Below are 16,782 nucleotides of genomic sequence, written 5' to 3' on the forward strand. Positions count from 1 at the left end.
CTCTAGTACTACTTTATGAATTGTGTGCAATTGACCATGCTTTACCACCCATTTCCAACCTGAAACTCAGCACATCCAACCAGTCTCTGCTAAGTTGCTCTGTCATGAAGACTAGAAGCAGGATACAAAATTACATTGGAACCAGATGATAAGCTAAACCAAGAGACACAAGTTGGTGACTTCCACGCTATCGAGGTACGTGGTGAATTGTACAGTCTTCTCCAGGGCTTCTGATGCTTGGACTCAAACATTCCCGGGTCAGGTTTAGCACAAGTTAGGTACAGTTCAGGCTCCATGTGCACAACCCTGGTTGCGGAACAATCCAATTCTGTGCCCATTCCTGGCCCAGCCACTGCTGATAGGTCGTCTTCACAAACTTCTACTGCTTTGTGGGAATGAATGGGAGAACCATCATCACCACTCATTTTTCGCTCTCACTGGATGTGGGGTTCAGGGACCCTCCATAATAAGCACATGTGTTAGTGGCTATAAATGGGATTCAGAACATTGGGTAAACACAGTGACATCTGCATGAGTGTTCTGGGAAATTACAGGATTTTACGTACACAGCTGCTGCTCGGACCTGAACAGAGTGCACTGCTACATACCGCCAAGTTTCACAGACACTTTGCTCATGTTAGAGCCGCGGGCAGGAAAAGATAAATGAATATACCCATGCATAAAACCATTAATTATCTGCTAACTCTTTACAGCAGTGAGGTTTGCCTGGATAAACTGGCACACTCTCTCATTCTCCCTGCCAATTGAATCTGGATGTCTCAAAATGCACTGTGTACTTCACTGTTTCTATATTACTCAGCAGTGTGGCTTTAAGCCCATGTGCATTTTTAAAAGTACTGGAGCGAGGCTGCCCTCATTTAACAGACTGAACTAAAGAGAAAAGCTTCATGAGAAAACTAACTGAAAAGGATGGGGTGTGTCACATTCAAAGGCTGCTTATCTCAGTGGATAAGGGCATTGGAAGTAACAACACGCTGACATGTCTCTTATTCACTACTACACAGATGAGCCCAGTGACCAACAGTAAACCCAAGCCTTTTCCTATAATGGACAGCCATCTGCAGCCTATATTAATGAACCTGATATTTTCCACCAGACCTCCCCAGCTTCTAAATGGAATGCAGCCTGTGCAAACAACACAAGACACATCGCTCATAAAGCCCCTCAACTCAGGGGAGTGCCTCATTATTTCTTTAGAAGGGAAAGAATGAAAAATCCCTGCTGTTTTAGTGCTTACCCTGTTTTCATCATAGATAATCTGGACGATACTGCGATGTTTTGGTTCCACTGGAGGAGGGGAGACAGGTTTCTCAGGCTCTGGAGGCTTGGCTGCTTCCTCTTCAAGCTGTTGCTAAGAAGCCACATGAGAACAGAGTCAGTATTTCTTGCCAACATACACAAACTTTGCATCTCAAATTGCAGAATTTTTTTTTAAACTGAGTTTTAAAAAAATACTTTCACTATTCAGCTAGTCCCAACTTTACTTATTCCTGTTGGCCAGCACTGAAGGAGTCAAAGACTCACGGACCCTATCAAAACATCACTCAGTTATTATAATCATTTGTGGAGAATGTTTCTGTGCATCAAGCAGAGGTAAGAAATAAAACACTGGTCACCTCAATAATCGATTACTCCAACAGTCTCTCTTCTCCACCCTCCATAAACTTCAGCTCATCTAAAACTCTGCTGCCCACAGCCTATCCCGCATCAAGTCCCGCTCACCCACCTACATTGGCTCCCAATCTCCCAGTTGAAATTTAAAATTCTCTTTGTATTTATATTCCTTCATGGCTTTGCCCCTCCCTATAACCGTAACCTGCTCCAGCCCCATAACTCCCTTCACCAAAATTCTCTGTTCTTCTGACTCATAGAATCATAGAAGTTACAACATGGAAAAAGGCCCTTCGGCCCAACATGTCCATGTCGCCCAGTTTATACCACTGAGCTAGTCCCAATTTCCTGCACTTGGCCCATATCCCTCTATACCCATCTTACCCATGTAACTGTCCAAATGCTTTTTAAAAGACAAAATTGTACCCGCCTCTACTACTGCCTCTGGCAGCTCGTTCCAGACACTCACCACCCTTTGAGTGAAAAAATTGCCCCTCTGGACCCTTTTGTATCTCTCCCCTCTCACCTTAAATCTATGCCCCCTCGTTATAGACTCCCCTACCTTTGGGAAAAGATTTTGACTATCTACCTTATCTATGCCCCTCATTATTTTATAGACTTCTATAAGATCACCCCAAAACCTCCTACTCTCCAGGGAAAAAAGTCCCAGTCTATCTAACCTCTCCCTATAAGTCAAACCATCAAGTCCCGGTAGCATCCTAGTAAATCTTTTCTGCACTCTTTCTAGTTTAATAATATCCTTTCTATAATAGGGTGACCAGAACTGTACACAGTATTCCAAGTGTGGCCTTACTAATGTCTTGTACAACTTCAACAAGACATCCCAACTCCTGTATTCAATGTTCTGACCAATGAAACCAAGCATGCCGAATGCCTTCTTCACCACCCTATCCACCTGTGACTCCACTTTCAAGGAGCTATGAACCTGTACTCCTAGATCTCTTTGTTCTATAACTCTCCCCAAAGCCCTACCATTAACGGAGTAGGTCCTGGCCCGATTTGATCTACCAAAATGCATCACCTCACATTTATCTAAATTAAACTCCATCTGCCATTCATCGGCCCACTGGCCCAATTTATCAAGATCCCATTGCAATCCTAGATAACCTTCTTCACTGTCCACAATGCCACCAATCTTGGTGTCATCTGCAAACTTACTAACCATGCCTCCTAAATTCTCATCCAAATCATTAATATAAATAACAAATAACAGCGGACCCAGCACCTATCCCTGAGGCACACCGCTGGACACAGGCCTCCAGTTTGAAAAACAACCCTCTACAACTCCCCTCTGTTTTCTGTCGTCAAGCCAATTTTGTATCCAATTGGCTACCTCACCTTGGATCCCGAGAGATTTAACCTTATGTAACAACCTACCATGCGGTACCTTGTCAAAGGCTTTGCTGAAGTCCATGTAGACCATGTCTACTGCACAGCCCTCATCTATCTTCTTGGTTACCCCTTCAAAAAACTCAATCAAATTTGTGAGACATGATTTTCCTCTCACAAAACCATGCTGACTGTTCCTAATCAGTCCCTGCCTCTCCAAATGCCTGTAGATCCTGTCTCTCAGAATACCCTCTAACAACTTACCCACTACAGATGTCAGGCTCACCGGTCTGTAGTTCCCAGGCTTTTCCCTGCCGCCCTTCTTAAACAAAAGCACAACATTTGCTACCCTCCAATCTTCAGGCACCTCACCTGTAGCTGTCGATTCAAATATCTCTGCTAGGGGACCCGCAATTTCCTCCCTAACCTCCCATAACTCTGGTCTCTTGTGCATCTCTCTTCCTCCACCTCCTGCCCACCCGCCTCTTTTGCGCCACCATTGGTGGCTGTGCCTTCAGCCACCTAGCCACCTGGAATTCCTTCCGTTTCCCTCTCATAAGAACATAAGGAATAGGAGCAGGAGTAGGCAATACGGCGCCTTGAGCCTGCGCCGCCATTCAATAAGATCATGGCTGATCTTCGACCTCAACTCCACTTTCCCACCTGATCCCCATATCCCTTGATTCCCCTAGAGCCCAAAAATCAATCTCTCCTCAACACCCACCTTTTTGACCATTTATCAATGCAAGCTGTCATTTTCCACTTCTGGCACCCGGAGTCCTATCAAACACTCCCAAGGCTGGTATAGGAGGTTAGATCTGGGGTAAAGGTCCATCTAATCTGTCCCATCAAACATTCCCAGCGCAGGTAGCTAATAAGAGGGGGGTGGGGCCTCAGGTAAAGGTAATTTGATCAGTCTAAAAAGAAAAATCAAGGCTGTAGAGGAGGGTAGCGATTTGGGTAAAAACAAGCAGAGTGTGTCGGGAAGGGAAAGAGAGTTTAACAAAGGTAATAGGGCATTAGCGACTAAGGTCACATCAGGGAAAAATAGTAAAAAGTTAAAATTAAAGGCGCTATATCTGAATGCACGAAGCACGTGTAACAAGATAGATGAATTAATAGCACAAATAGAGATAAATGGGTTTGATCTAATAGCCATTACTAAGACATGGCTGCAAGGTGAGATTGGGAACTAAATATTGCAGGGTACTTGACTTTTAGAAAAAGAGAGGCAAAATGGAAAAGGAGGTGGTGGGGTGGGGGGGGGTCGCCCTGATTATAAAAGATGAGATAAAGACAGTAGTGGGAAAGGATCTTAGCTCAGAAAATCAAAAACAACAAGGAGCAGAAAACACTAGTCAGAGTAGTGTATAAGCCCCCTAACAGTAGTTGTAGTGTTGGACAGAGTATAAAATCAGGAAATTAGAGGAGCATATAACAAGGGTAATGCAATAATCATGGGGGACTTTAATCTTCATACAGACTGGGCAAACCAAATTGGCAAAATTAGTTTGGAGGACGAGTTCATGGAATGCATTCGAGACAGTTTTCTAGAACAATATGTCGAGGAACCAACTAGGGAACAGGCTATTTTAGATCTAGTATTGTGTAATGAGTCAGGATTAATTAGTAATCTTATAATAAAGGATCCTCTGGGACAGAGCGATCATAATATGATAGAATTTCACATTGAGTTGGTGAGTGATGTAGTTAAGACCGAAACTAGGGTCGTAAATTTAAACAAGGCCAATTATGTAGGTATGAGCGGCAAGTTGGCTAAGGTAGATTGGGAAATTAGATTAAGAGATATGACGGTAGATAAGCAATGGCAAACATTTAAAGAAATAATTCATATTTCCCAATGAATATACATACCCTTGAGGAATAAAAACTCTACAGGAAAAGTGATCCAACCATGGCTAACTAGAGAAGTTAAGGATAGTATTAGATTAAAAGAAGAGGCTTATAATGTTGCCAAGAAAAGTAATAAGCCTGAGGATTGGGAGAGTTTTAGAAATCAGCAAAGGATGATCAAAAAATTGATGAGGTAGAAAATTAAGTATGAGAGTTAACTAGCAAGAAATATAAAAACAGATTGTAAGAGCTTCTACGAGTATATAAAAAGGAAGAGATTAGCGAAAGTAAACGTGAATCCCTTAGAGGCTGAGACAGGAAAAATTATAATAGGGAATAAGAGGCAGAGACGTTAAACAAATATTTCATATCTGTCTTCACAGTAGGAGAGACAAAAAACATACCGGAAATAGTGGGGAACCAAGGATATAATGAGAGGGAGGAACTTAAAATAATTAAGAATAGTTAAGAAAAAGTTTTTTAAAAATCAATGGGACTAAAAGCCGACAAATCCCCTGGACCTGATGGCCTACATCCTAGGGTTCTAAAAGATGTGGCTGCAGAGAAAGTGGATGCATTGGTTGTGAGCTTCCAAAATTCCCCAGATATTGGAACAGTCCCCGGGATTGGAATGTAGCAAAGGTAACTCCGCTATTCAAGAAAACGGAGAGAGAAATGAGGGAACTACAGGCCAGTTAGCCTGACATCAGTAGTAGGAAAAATGCTAGAATCCATTATTAAGGACGTAGTAACAGCGCACTTAGAAAATCATATGATTAGGCAGAGTAAACACAGCTTTATGAAGGAGAAATTGTGTTTAACAAATCTAATGTAGAGGTTTTTTTTGAGGGTGTAACTAGCAGGGTAGATAAGAGGGAACCAGTGGACATAGTATATTTGGATTTTCAAAAGGCATTTGATAAGATAAGAACATATGGAGCAGGAGTAGGACATACAGCCCCTCAAGCCTGCTCCACCATTCAATCAGATCACGGCTGATCTTCGACCTCAGCTCCACTTTCCTGCCCGATCCCTATATCCCTTGATTCCCCTGGAGTCCAAAAATCTATCTATCTCAACCTTGAATATACTCAACGACTCAACATCCACAGCCCTCTGAGATAGAGAATTCCAAAGATTCACAATCCTCTGCATGAAGAAATTCCTCCTCATCTCAGTCCTAAATGGCCGACCCCTTGTCCTGCAACTATGCCCTCTGGTTCTAGAGGTGCCACGTAAAATAATGAAGCAGTCCAAGCCTGCATGCAGCAAGACCTGGACAACATCCAGGCTTGGGCTCATAAGTGGCAAGCAGCATTTGTGCCAGACAATGACCATCTCCAACAAGAGAAAGTCTAACCACCTCCCTTTGACATTCAACGGCATTACCATCGCCGAATCCCCCACCATCAACATCCGGGGGGTCACCATTGACCAGCCATATGAATTCTGTGGCTACAAGAGCAGGCCAGAGGCTGGGTATTCTGCAGCGAGTGACTCACCTCCTGACTCCCCAAAGCCTTTCCACCACCTACAAGGCACAAGTCAGGAGTGTGATGGAATACTCTCCACTTGCCTGGATGAGTGCAGCTCCAACAACACTCAAGAAGCTCGACACCATCCAGGACAAAGCAGCCTGCTTGATTGGCACCCCATCCACCACCCTAAACATTCACTCCCTTCACCATCAGTGCACAGTGGCTGCAGTGTGGACCATCGACAGCACCTCCCAAACCCGCGACCTCCACCACCTAGAAGGACAAGAGCAGCAGGTACATGGGAACAACACCACCTGCACGTTCCCCTCCAAGTCACACACCATCCCGACTTGGAAATATATCGCCGTTCCTTCGTCGTCGCTGGGTCAAAATCCTGAAACTCCCTTCCTAACAGCACTGTGGGAGAACCTTCACCACACGGACTGCAGCGGTTCAAGAAGGCGGCTCACCACCACCTTCTCAAGGGAAATTAGGGATGGGCAATAAATGCCGGCCTCGCCAGCAACGCCCACATCCCATGAACGATTAAAAACAAAGGTTGTCATGCAAGATTAGGGCTCATGGGATCGGGGGTAATATTAGCATGGATTGAGGATTGGTTAACAGGCAAAAAAGAGTAGGAATAAACAGGTCATTTTCGGGTTGGCAGGCTGTAACTAGTGCGGTGCCGCAGGGATCGGTGCTTGTGCCTCAGCTATTTACAATCTATATTAATGACTTAGATGAAGGGACTGAGCATAACGCATCCAAGTTTACTGATGATACGCAGCTAGGCGGGAAAGTAAGCTGTGAGGAGGACACAAGGAGTCTGCAAAGGGATATTGACAGGTTAAGTAAGTGGGCAAGAAGGTGACAGATGGAGTATAATGTGGGGAAATGTGAGGTTATTCACTTTGGTAGGAAAAATAGAAAAATTGAATATTTTTTTAAATGGTGAGGAACTATCAAATGTTGTTCAGAGGGATTTGGGTGGCCTTTTACACAAAACACAAAGTTAACATTTAGATACCGCCTTAGAGGCGGTGCAACAAAGTTTCATTAGATTGATTCCTGGGATGAGAGGATTGTCCTATGAGGAGAGATTGAGTAGAATGGGCCTATACTCTCTGGAGTTTAGAAGAATGAGAGGTGATCTCATTGAAACATATAAGTTTCTAAGAGGGCTTGACGGGGTAGATGCTGAGAGGATGTTTCCCCTGGATGGAGAGTCTAGAACTAGGGGGCATAGCCTCAGGATAAGGGGTTGGCCATTTAGGACAGCGACGAGAAGGAATTTCTTCACTCAGTGTCGTGAATATTTGGAATTCTCTACCCCAGAGGGCTGTGGATGCTCAGTCGTTGAGTATATTCAAGACAGAGATCGACAGAATTTTGGACTCTAAGGGAATCAAAGGATATGGAAATCAGGAGAGAAAATAGAGTTGAGGTCGAAGATCAGCCATGATCTCAATGAATGGCAGAGCAGGCTTGAGGTGCCGTATGGCCTACTCCCGCTCCTATTTCTTATGTTCTTAGGTGTAGGGGATTAGACTGTTTTTTAAATTTATGCATGGGATGTGGACATTGCTGGCAAGGCCAGCATTTATTGCCCATCCCTAATTGCCCTTGAGAAGGTGGCGGTGAGCCACCTTCTTGAACCGCTACAGTTCGCGTGGTGAAGGTTCTCCCACAGTGCTGTTAGGTGAGGAGTTCCAGGATTTTGACCCAGCGACGATGAAGGAACGGCGATATATTTCCAAGTCAGGATGATGTGTGACTTGGAGGGGAACATGCAGGTTGTGGTGTTCCCATGCGCCTGCTGCCCTTCCCCTTCTAGGTAGTAGAGGTCACGGGTTTGGGAGTTGCTGCAGTGCATCTTGTAAATGGTGCACACTGCAGCCACGGTGCACCGGTGATGAAAGGATTGAATGTTTAGGGTGGTGGATGGGGTGCCAATCAAGCAGGCTGCTTTGTCGTGGATGGTGTCGAGCTTCCTGAGTATTGCTGGAGCTGCACTCATCCAGGCAAGTGGAGAATATTCCATCACACTCCTGACTTATGCCTTGTAGCCACAGTGTTTCTGATCGATGGTGACCCCCAGCATGTTGCTGGTGGAGGATTCAGCAATGGTAATGCCGTTGAATGACATGGGGAGGTGGTTAGATTCTCTCTTGTGGAGATGGTCATTGCCTGTACTTGTCTGGCGCGAATGTTACTTGCCACTTATCAGCCCAAGCCTGGATGTTGTCCAGGTCTTGCTGCATACAGCCATGAACTCTTTCATTATCTGAGGAATTGTGAATAGAGCTGAACACTGTGCAATCATCAGCAAGCATCCCACTTCTGACTTTGTGTTGGAGGGAAGGTTATTGATGAAGCAGCTGAAGATGGTTGGGCCTAGGACACTGCCCTGAGGAACTCCTGCAGTGATGTCCTGTGGCTGAGATGATTGGCCTCTAACGACTACCATCTTCCTTTGTACTGGAGCGTTTTCCCCGATTCCCACTGACTTCAATTTTACTAGGGCTCTTTGATGCTACACTCGGTCAAATGCTGCCTTGATGTCAAGGGCAGTCACTCTCACCTCACCTCTGGAGTTGAGCATCAAACACTCCCAAGGCAGGTACAGCACGGTTTAGATAGAGTAAAGCTGCCTCTTCACTGTTCCATCAAACACTCCCAGGGCAGTTACAGCACAGATTAGATGCAGGGTAAAGCTCCCTCTACACTGCCCCAAACACTTCCAAGACAGTTACAGTTTAGGTTAGATACAGAGCAAAGCTCCCTCTACACTGCCGACAACACACCTTTGCTCCAATCGCAAAGCTGTGCGCAATACTGCAACATTTCCCACTTCAGCCATTTTTATTTCCTGAATGAAGTTGCCAAATTATTGCCTCATTATGTAACAGAACAGACTAGGAATTAGGCTGAGACTGTCCCAAACTCATTATGCTTATGGGCAGAGTCTTTCAGCAGAGGCATTAAAACCCAAGTCCCAGTGGTAAAGGGGAGTGCGTTGTTTAATCTCCTGAAGTAAGGGTTTTAATGGAGAAAAGTCTAAAATATCCACTGAAGTGATTCTATGATTCTCAGTATATGCACAATACACACATACAGCTCCTAACTGGATTTGAGATTTCAATCCGGTTTTAATGGGGAATAGTAAATAAACTCACAAATCAAGTGTCCCTCATGCAACCCCGACTCAAATAGTTGGTGTTGCCAATTTTGTGATCATAATTACACACAGGGACAACAAATGATTTGCATGATCTTCAGGAGTTTTGGGGGGAGGGGGGGGGGGGGGGGGGGGAGGAGGAAGAAATCAGCTGGGATTCCTGCTTCTGATTGCTATCCTATGACTCCTGCTAGAAGTGTGTGTGGATGTCAGATGAGGGCTGTGATGCCCCCACTGCTGAATATCTTACTGGACCTGGGTTCATGTGAAGAATTACCACTTAAATAAATTAAATGAATTATGGAGGGCTGCTGATACCTGGGGAACAGGAACCCAGCAAGAACCAGTAGCTACAGGGGGGAGAAAAGGGAAGAATAAAGGAAGCCTGAGGAGACGTGGAGAATGTGCAGTGTGAAACCCCTCCTGTTACAGCACACTAGTGTCCCTGGTAAAGACAGCAGTGAGGATCTTTCACAATGGAAAAAGCAGGCACGGGGAGAGTACGAGTGAACAAAATATAAAAAGGTACAAAGAAACTCAATATTCAACTTTTATTCAGCTTTTGGGTCATGGCCATTGGACTGAGCTGATTTGCATTTCTCGACCACAGAGCCATGCAGCCATCTCAAAACCTCACAGACCGTGGCCTACTCACTTTGAAACCCCTGCCAAATGCAAAGTGAGGTCAAATTCTGTTTCACCAGAAAGAAAATATATACATTCAATATTCCTGCTGCTCGACATCAAAGTCCTGTGGTCAGGAAGGAACTGAGATAAGGCAACTTTCAGAATCTATCTTTAATCATCTGGAATCATTAATCCAATCAATAGATTGGCCTGAACACACATAGATCTAAACTACAGATCGCCTGTTGTTCCTGGACGCAGGATTCCCAGTTTCAGACTGCTGGGCTATCAAAATCTCACTGGTTTTGAACTTCAGTACTAAAACTGCTGCTTATGTGTTAATTCCAGTGCTGTTTGGAGACATTTGTTAATTGTCCCCTAATGTTCATGCAGCAAGAAGTATTTCCCTTTTGAAAGGGAGCAGGCCGAGGGAGTCAGTCCATCGAACCCAATCACAGAAAATCTCTGTCACTCGTGAACGGCCAAAAATACGTTGCTACAATTAGTAAGCACACTAACGCCATAACAGGACTAATTAGGATTTCGAAACATATAAAATTCTCATCGAAACATATAACAGGACTAGACAGACGAGATGCAGGGAGGATGTTCCCGATGGCTGGGGAGTCCAGAACCAGGGGTCACAGTCTCAGGATACGGGGTATGCCATTTAGAACCGAGATGAGGAGAAATCTCTTCACTCAGAGGGTGGTGAACCTGTGGAATTCTCTACCACAGAAGGCAGTGGAGGCCAAGTCATTAGATGTATTCAAGAAGGAGATAGATATATTTCTTAATGCTAAAGGGATCAAGGGATATGGGGAAAAAGTGGGAACAGGGTACTGAGTTAGACGATCAGCCATGATCATTTTGAATGGTGGAGCAGGCCCGAAGGGCCGAATGGCCTACTCTTGCTCCTATTTTCTATGTTTCTATGACTACTGCAGCATCAACACATTAAATGGAGACTACGGAAGATGCAATATTGACCTTTTGTCACAGGTTTCCCCACCCCCCACCCCCACCCCCAACCCGCTGTCAAATAGGATCCACAGCAGCTGAATGATGCCAAAATCCTAAATAGCAACATCTCACCCCACCATGACCCCTCCCCAGGATTGGATGATACCCTCTTCAATTATGAAGAGATGAGAAAGACAACTGGTTATTGAAATTTAGGAAACTACAAAATATTGGGCCGGAAATTGCTTTTAAAATAATGGTGAGCTTAACAGCGCTCACCATTGTTAGTGGCAAAATTGAAGAGCAAGTTCCGGCAACCGCACATGCACCATTAAACGTGGAAATCCGGAACTTGCTCTTCCTGGTTCGCTGGCGATCTGACAGCTTCGGGTTAAAGGGATCTCACCGGCTGCAATCGATGGATCACCGCAAATTTGCTCTCCCGCCCAGCTAGAAACTAACTAATATCGCCACAAAACAGGTACTCTCAGTTGTATCAGGTCTAAACTAACTTTTAACAGCAGAGTAAATCTTAATGACTGCCAAACAACTAAAAATTAACTTTTAAAAATGTGGCGTCTCATTACTCCTCATTTTAATAGTTTTTGGACAATTAAAAAAAAAATTAAAATTTGTTTGACTTTTTCCTTCAGCCTCTTTTATCTCAGTCTTTTAATCTTACCCTCTCTTTATTTCGCTTTCTCTATTAAAACACATTTACTAATCTTCCTGGTTGTTAGCTTGCACAGTTTGTCTATGAACGGCACTTCCTGGTTCTCACAGCATGGCTTGCTTCATGCTGATTGGTTGAGGGGTCTTAGCAATCCTTTCACCACTCAAAGCCCAGGAAAGAACACTGACGTTTTTTGAACTCTCAGTTCAAGGAAGTTGCCGCCAAAAAGATGGTGGTAACTTAGCGGGCAACTTTAAATCTAATGAGTGGTGACCACTGCTAGTTTGCCACTCGGAGCAATTTATGGCCCATTAGAAACATAGAAAATAGGAGGAGTAGGTCATTCGGCCCTTCGAGCCTGCTCCGCCATTCAATATGATCATGGCTGATCCTCTATCTCAATACCATATTCCCGCTCTCTCCCCTTGATGCCTTTTGTGTCTAGAAATCTATCTAGCTCCTTCTTAAATATATTCAGTGACTTGGCCTCCACAGCCTTCTGTGGTAGAGAATTCCACAGGTTCACTACCCTCTGAGTGAAGAAATTTCTCCTCATCTCAGTCCTAAATGTCCTACCCTGTATCCTGAGACTGTGACCCCTCGTTCTGGACCTCCCTGCATCCAGTCTGTCTAGCCCTGTCAGAATTTTATATGTTTCAATGAGATTCCCTCTCATTCTTCTAACTCTAGCGAACACAGACCAAGTCAACCCAATCTCTCCTCATATGACAGTCCTGCCATCCCAGGAATCAGTCTGGTGAACCTTTGCTGCACTCCCTCTATGGCAAGTATATCCTTTCTTAGGTAAGGAGACCAAAATTGCACACAATACTCCAGGTGTGGTCTCACCACGGCCCTGTATAACTGCAGTAAGACATCCTTGCTGGTATCCTCAAATCCTCTTGCAATGAAGGCCAACATACCATTTGCCTTCCTAACTGCTTGCTGCACCTGCATGTTTGCTTTCAGTGATTGGTGTACAAGGACACCCAGGTCCCTTTGTACATCAACATTCCCCAATCTATCACCATTTAAATAATACTCTGCCTTTCTGTTTTTCCTTCCGAAGTGGATACCTTCACATTTATCCACGTTATACTGCATCTGCCATGTATTTGCCCACTCACTCAACTTGTCTAAATCGCCTTGAATCCTCAACAATTGATTGCATTTGTTGAGGAACCCATGTGAAGAGACAAGACCCAGGACAAAAGACAACACCAAGCCTGGAAAAAGCAAGAGGGAAGACTGCGTTCCTCAGAAGTAGTGGCTGAAATAGGAGCATAGTTGGGTCTGTCGGTGTAACATTTGACAAAATGCAGCTGCATTTTATGAATGAAACTATTAATCTGTACAGTCATGGGATTCCCAGGAAAGTCTGTCCACAACTTTGTATCAACCACAACTAAAACTATGGTAACTTGAAGACTGTTACCAGCAGCACTGAATCCAAAAGCAAGCTTTTTAAATTATACACAGCAGTGCTTGTTATCAGCCAGCTATTAAACTTCTGCAGGTTACTGAAAACAACCTAGTATGGAAGGAGGAAAAGCCAGAGACCAGTTGCATGCTCCTGTCCAAAATAGCTACTGTTGAAGTGAATAGTATTGAATATAACTACGCACGCACGCGCACACGCACACACTCAGAAATCCAGTGCCTCACACCCCCTGCAGAAACTCTCAGTACCTGTTTTTTCTTCAGTTTGAGGATCTGCTGCTCCACTTTGGCTATTTCTCGGTCCACACGGTCCATGCTCTGGATGAGCTCCTCTTTGGATAGTTTGGAAGGAGACGAATCTTGTTCATCTCCACCCTGCTGGTTGGCCGTTGGTGACGATGGAACATCAGCCTTCATTGAAAAAGACTCCTTAAAAATAAAAACCAGAGGAGTGTGGGGTGGGGGGAGGGGGGGTGGTGGAGGTGAGCAAGTTTCATACAAACATTTTCTTTACAGAAAGTCTGAGCAAGGTGGATTGGGACATTTGTTTGGAAATAAGCTGAGAAGAACTGAAGACAGCTATTGAAGTACTGCCATCAGAGAAGCCTCTGCTATCATCCCTTGACATTAATATTACTGGCCAGGGTATAGAAAACAAACATTGGAACACATTAAAAACACAGAATAGTAGGGTATGTAACACACAAACACTCCCGCTGGGTGAAAATACAATGGGCCAGGATTCAAACCGCTGAGGTTAATAGTCACAGGAGGACAGGTGGAAAGTTCCCTCCAATATTCAGAATCTGGTGAAGAGAAATCAAGGTCTGATGGAAATCCTTTAAAGCGTTTTCAAATTAGAAATTAACATTTATAGAGCTGTATGGATCAATCTCATCACCTCCATATGCAAAAGGAATCCAGAGTCCGAGGAGTATTTTACCAAGCTTCTTATTGAAGTCATTGTTTAGTCAGTCGCCAATCTGTGCAGTGATTCTTCCATAAAATTAAACAGAAGTGGATGCAATGATCACTCATAGGTAAACGCTCACTCTTTATGCAAACGCGTTCATGGACAAGGGTTGATGATGTTGGAGAATGCAGCTTTGATGGAAGCAAATTTGCTGGACACATTTTAAGGTGGTGTATTCATTAAAACACTAAAATTATTCAACACTTGAGGCACAGATTCTGACTACAGTTCTATCAGCTCCTTACTAAATACACACACTGGCATATTCCACAAGGTTGCTAATTGATTTTTAGCAATACTTAAACAGATGCCTCAACACATACAGATGAAATGTTCTCTCCCGTCCTTTTATTCACTCTGCTGACCGTTTTCTTACTAATATTTGATTCAAGCAGAAACTCCTAAATTAGCTCGTATAGTTATCCTAATATATACAGCTGTGCATTGTTACCACACATCATCAGTAACAGCATAAACTTACTAAGCAATCCATCTATTCTGAAGGGTCAACTGAAATCGATGTTTGAGCATGCTAGTTATTGCCCTGCCTTTCCAGCAGCTATTTCTAGCTCCTAACCCATACTCAAAAGTAAAAACCAAGCAAGCTCAGTGTTGATTAAGAAATTTATTTTCATGCTGGTAAACTGGTGTCCTTTTTGGTCAGAACACTAAAATCTTCCTCTAATCTGTGTTAAACAGGGGGCTCTATAATTTCATTGCTTATCTAGGAAAACAGTCTTCTCAAATTTAGCTACCTGAAAAGTTTCATCCAGTCTACAACTTAATAGCTGTTTTTTCAATTATAAAATTTTGAATTATCTAGTATTTCAAATTAAACAACATAAAAATTTAGATAGAAATTATAAGATTAATCGGCTAGGAGGCCCTACCAGTCCATGTTGGTGTTGATCCTCCACACAAGCAGTATCCTATTCCCATATCCTTTTAGTCCCCCTTCTCCTCAACCACCTATCAAACTTATTCTTAAACTGACAGTTTCTGCTTCAATCACTAACTCCAGTAGTGCACTCCATGGCCTCACAGTCCTCTGCGTAATAAAGTTTCTCCTGCTCTCTGTCCTAAATCTATTGTAAACAATTTTACAACACCAAGTTATAGTCCAGCAATTTTATTTTAAATTCACAAGCTTTCGGAGGCTTCCTCCTTCGTCAGGTGAACGATGTGAAAAAAAAAATCTATAACATTTAATATCCACGTCCCCTTGCTTTATACCCTCAACTACTAGAAACAGTCGGTTTCTATCCACCCTGTCTCATCCCTTCATAGTTTTAAACATTCCTATCAAATCACCTTAATCATCACTGTTCTAATAAGAATAGCCCCAATTTTTTCAAATCTTCATATTTCTTTATACCGGGCAGCATCCTAGTGAATCCGTGCTGTCCCCTCAACACCCTTCCTCTAGAGTGGAGCCCAAAATGCACCCAACTGTGGTCTTACTAAAGTGATACGCCATCAGATCTCAACTGTGATATTCAGCACCTCTTGCCATAAAACCCAGTATTCCATCAGCTTTTTTCAAATGGCCATATCCACTTGAGGTGCTGCTTTTAATGTCTTGGGAACCGGAACCCGCAAATCCCTCTGCTCTTCCATATCACTCAGAATTTAGAGCTAAAAGAAATAGTGACTTGTGAGATAATCTGAATTACATTTAGAATTAAGAACAGAATGTATTTATATAATGGTGTATGATACCTCTTGCAGTTGTGCAACACATTACTACATTTTGTGGTCTGGACTGGATAGTGAGCCCTTTTCAGCAACTGTCTGAGATCCCATGATACCATAAAGTGCAAAACTACTTGTGATTAAATTGATTTTATGACTGAATTATTAAAACATTTTGGCCTATAACCATTTTTACTGGTCCAATTAGTTCTGTGACATTCCAGTAACAGATTCTACCACTAGAGGTCCTTAAACAGCATTACACCACCAAAATCCCTTTTAAAAGTCAGTCCCACGCCTAACCCACCCACTCCTGCGGAGGGAGGGGCATTCTGATAAAGGACAGAGCACACCTTCACCAGCTCCTGGCATCATAGAAAAGTTACCCAACCTAACAACTATAGAAAAGCCACTCAAGTTTCTGCACTAGTCAGAGCATATCCCCCAGTGGCCACATTAGTTTTATGCGCTTCAAAGTCAATGTACAAATACACACAACTGTGCAGTCAACTCACTCTCTTATAAATACTCAAGAAAATGTCCTTCCATCCACTATATTAATATGTAAACCAGTGTACAGTTTATCTCAATAAAAAAAATTATATCTGGAGTGTTAATTGTTAAACATACCTCTGGTTTCCTAGTCAAACTACGAATTTATTTACAATGACTGGCCTTGTGAAATAAAATGGGAGGGGAACCCATTACAAAAGATTTACAATCATCTCTACCACCTTTCTGCCATTCTTTTTATTTTAAAAGAGCAGGTACTCGTGATATCTGTGAAACCCTGCTTTAGAAGGGTTACAGGCTGGCATGGTAAGGGAGCGATATCGACACACAGTTGATGCTGAAGCAATTTTGGGTTACCACCAGAGTTAATTCAACTCCCTTGTACAGTCAGACTCAGTAACACCTC

The 16,782-nt window shown here is 43.4% G+C and overlaps 1 protein-coding gene across 1 annotated transcript in view; it reads right to left on the minus strand.

Annotated features, from left to right (window-relative positions):
* The window catches only part of ncor1 (nuclear receptor corepressor 1), a 334,377-nt gene that overhangs the window by 256,640 nt on the left and 60,955 nt on the right, over positions 1-16,782 (minus strand). The window contains exons 5-6 of the mRNA XM_068008588.1: positions 13,448-13,627; positions 1,259-1,372 (exon numbers count right to left, since the gene is read on the minus strand). Of these exons, the coding sequence (XP_067864689.1) occupies positions 1,259-1,372; positions 13,448-13,627 (294 nt within the window). The remainder of the gene's footprint in view (positions 1-1,258; positions 1,373-13,447; positions 13,628-16,782) is intronic.

The sequence above is a fragment of the Heptranchias perlo genome, chromosome 28 (assembly GCF_035084215.1).
Source record: "Heptranchias perlo isolate sHepPer1 chromosome 28, sHepPer1.hap1, whole genome shotgun sequence".
NCBI lineage: Eukaryota > Metazoa > Chordata > Chondrichthyes > Hexanchiformes > Hexanchidae > Heptranchias > Heptranchias perlo.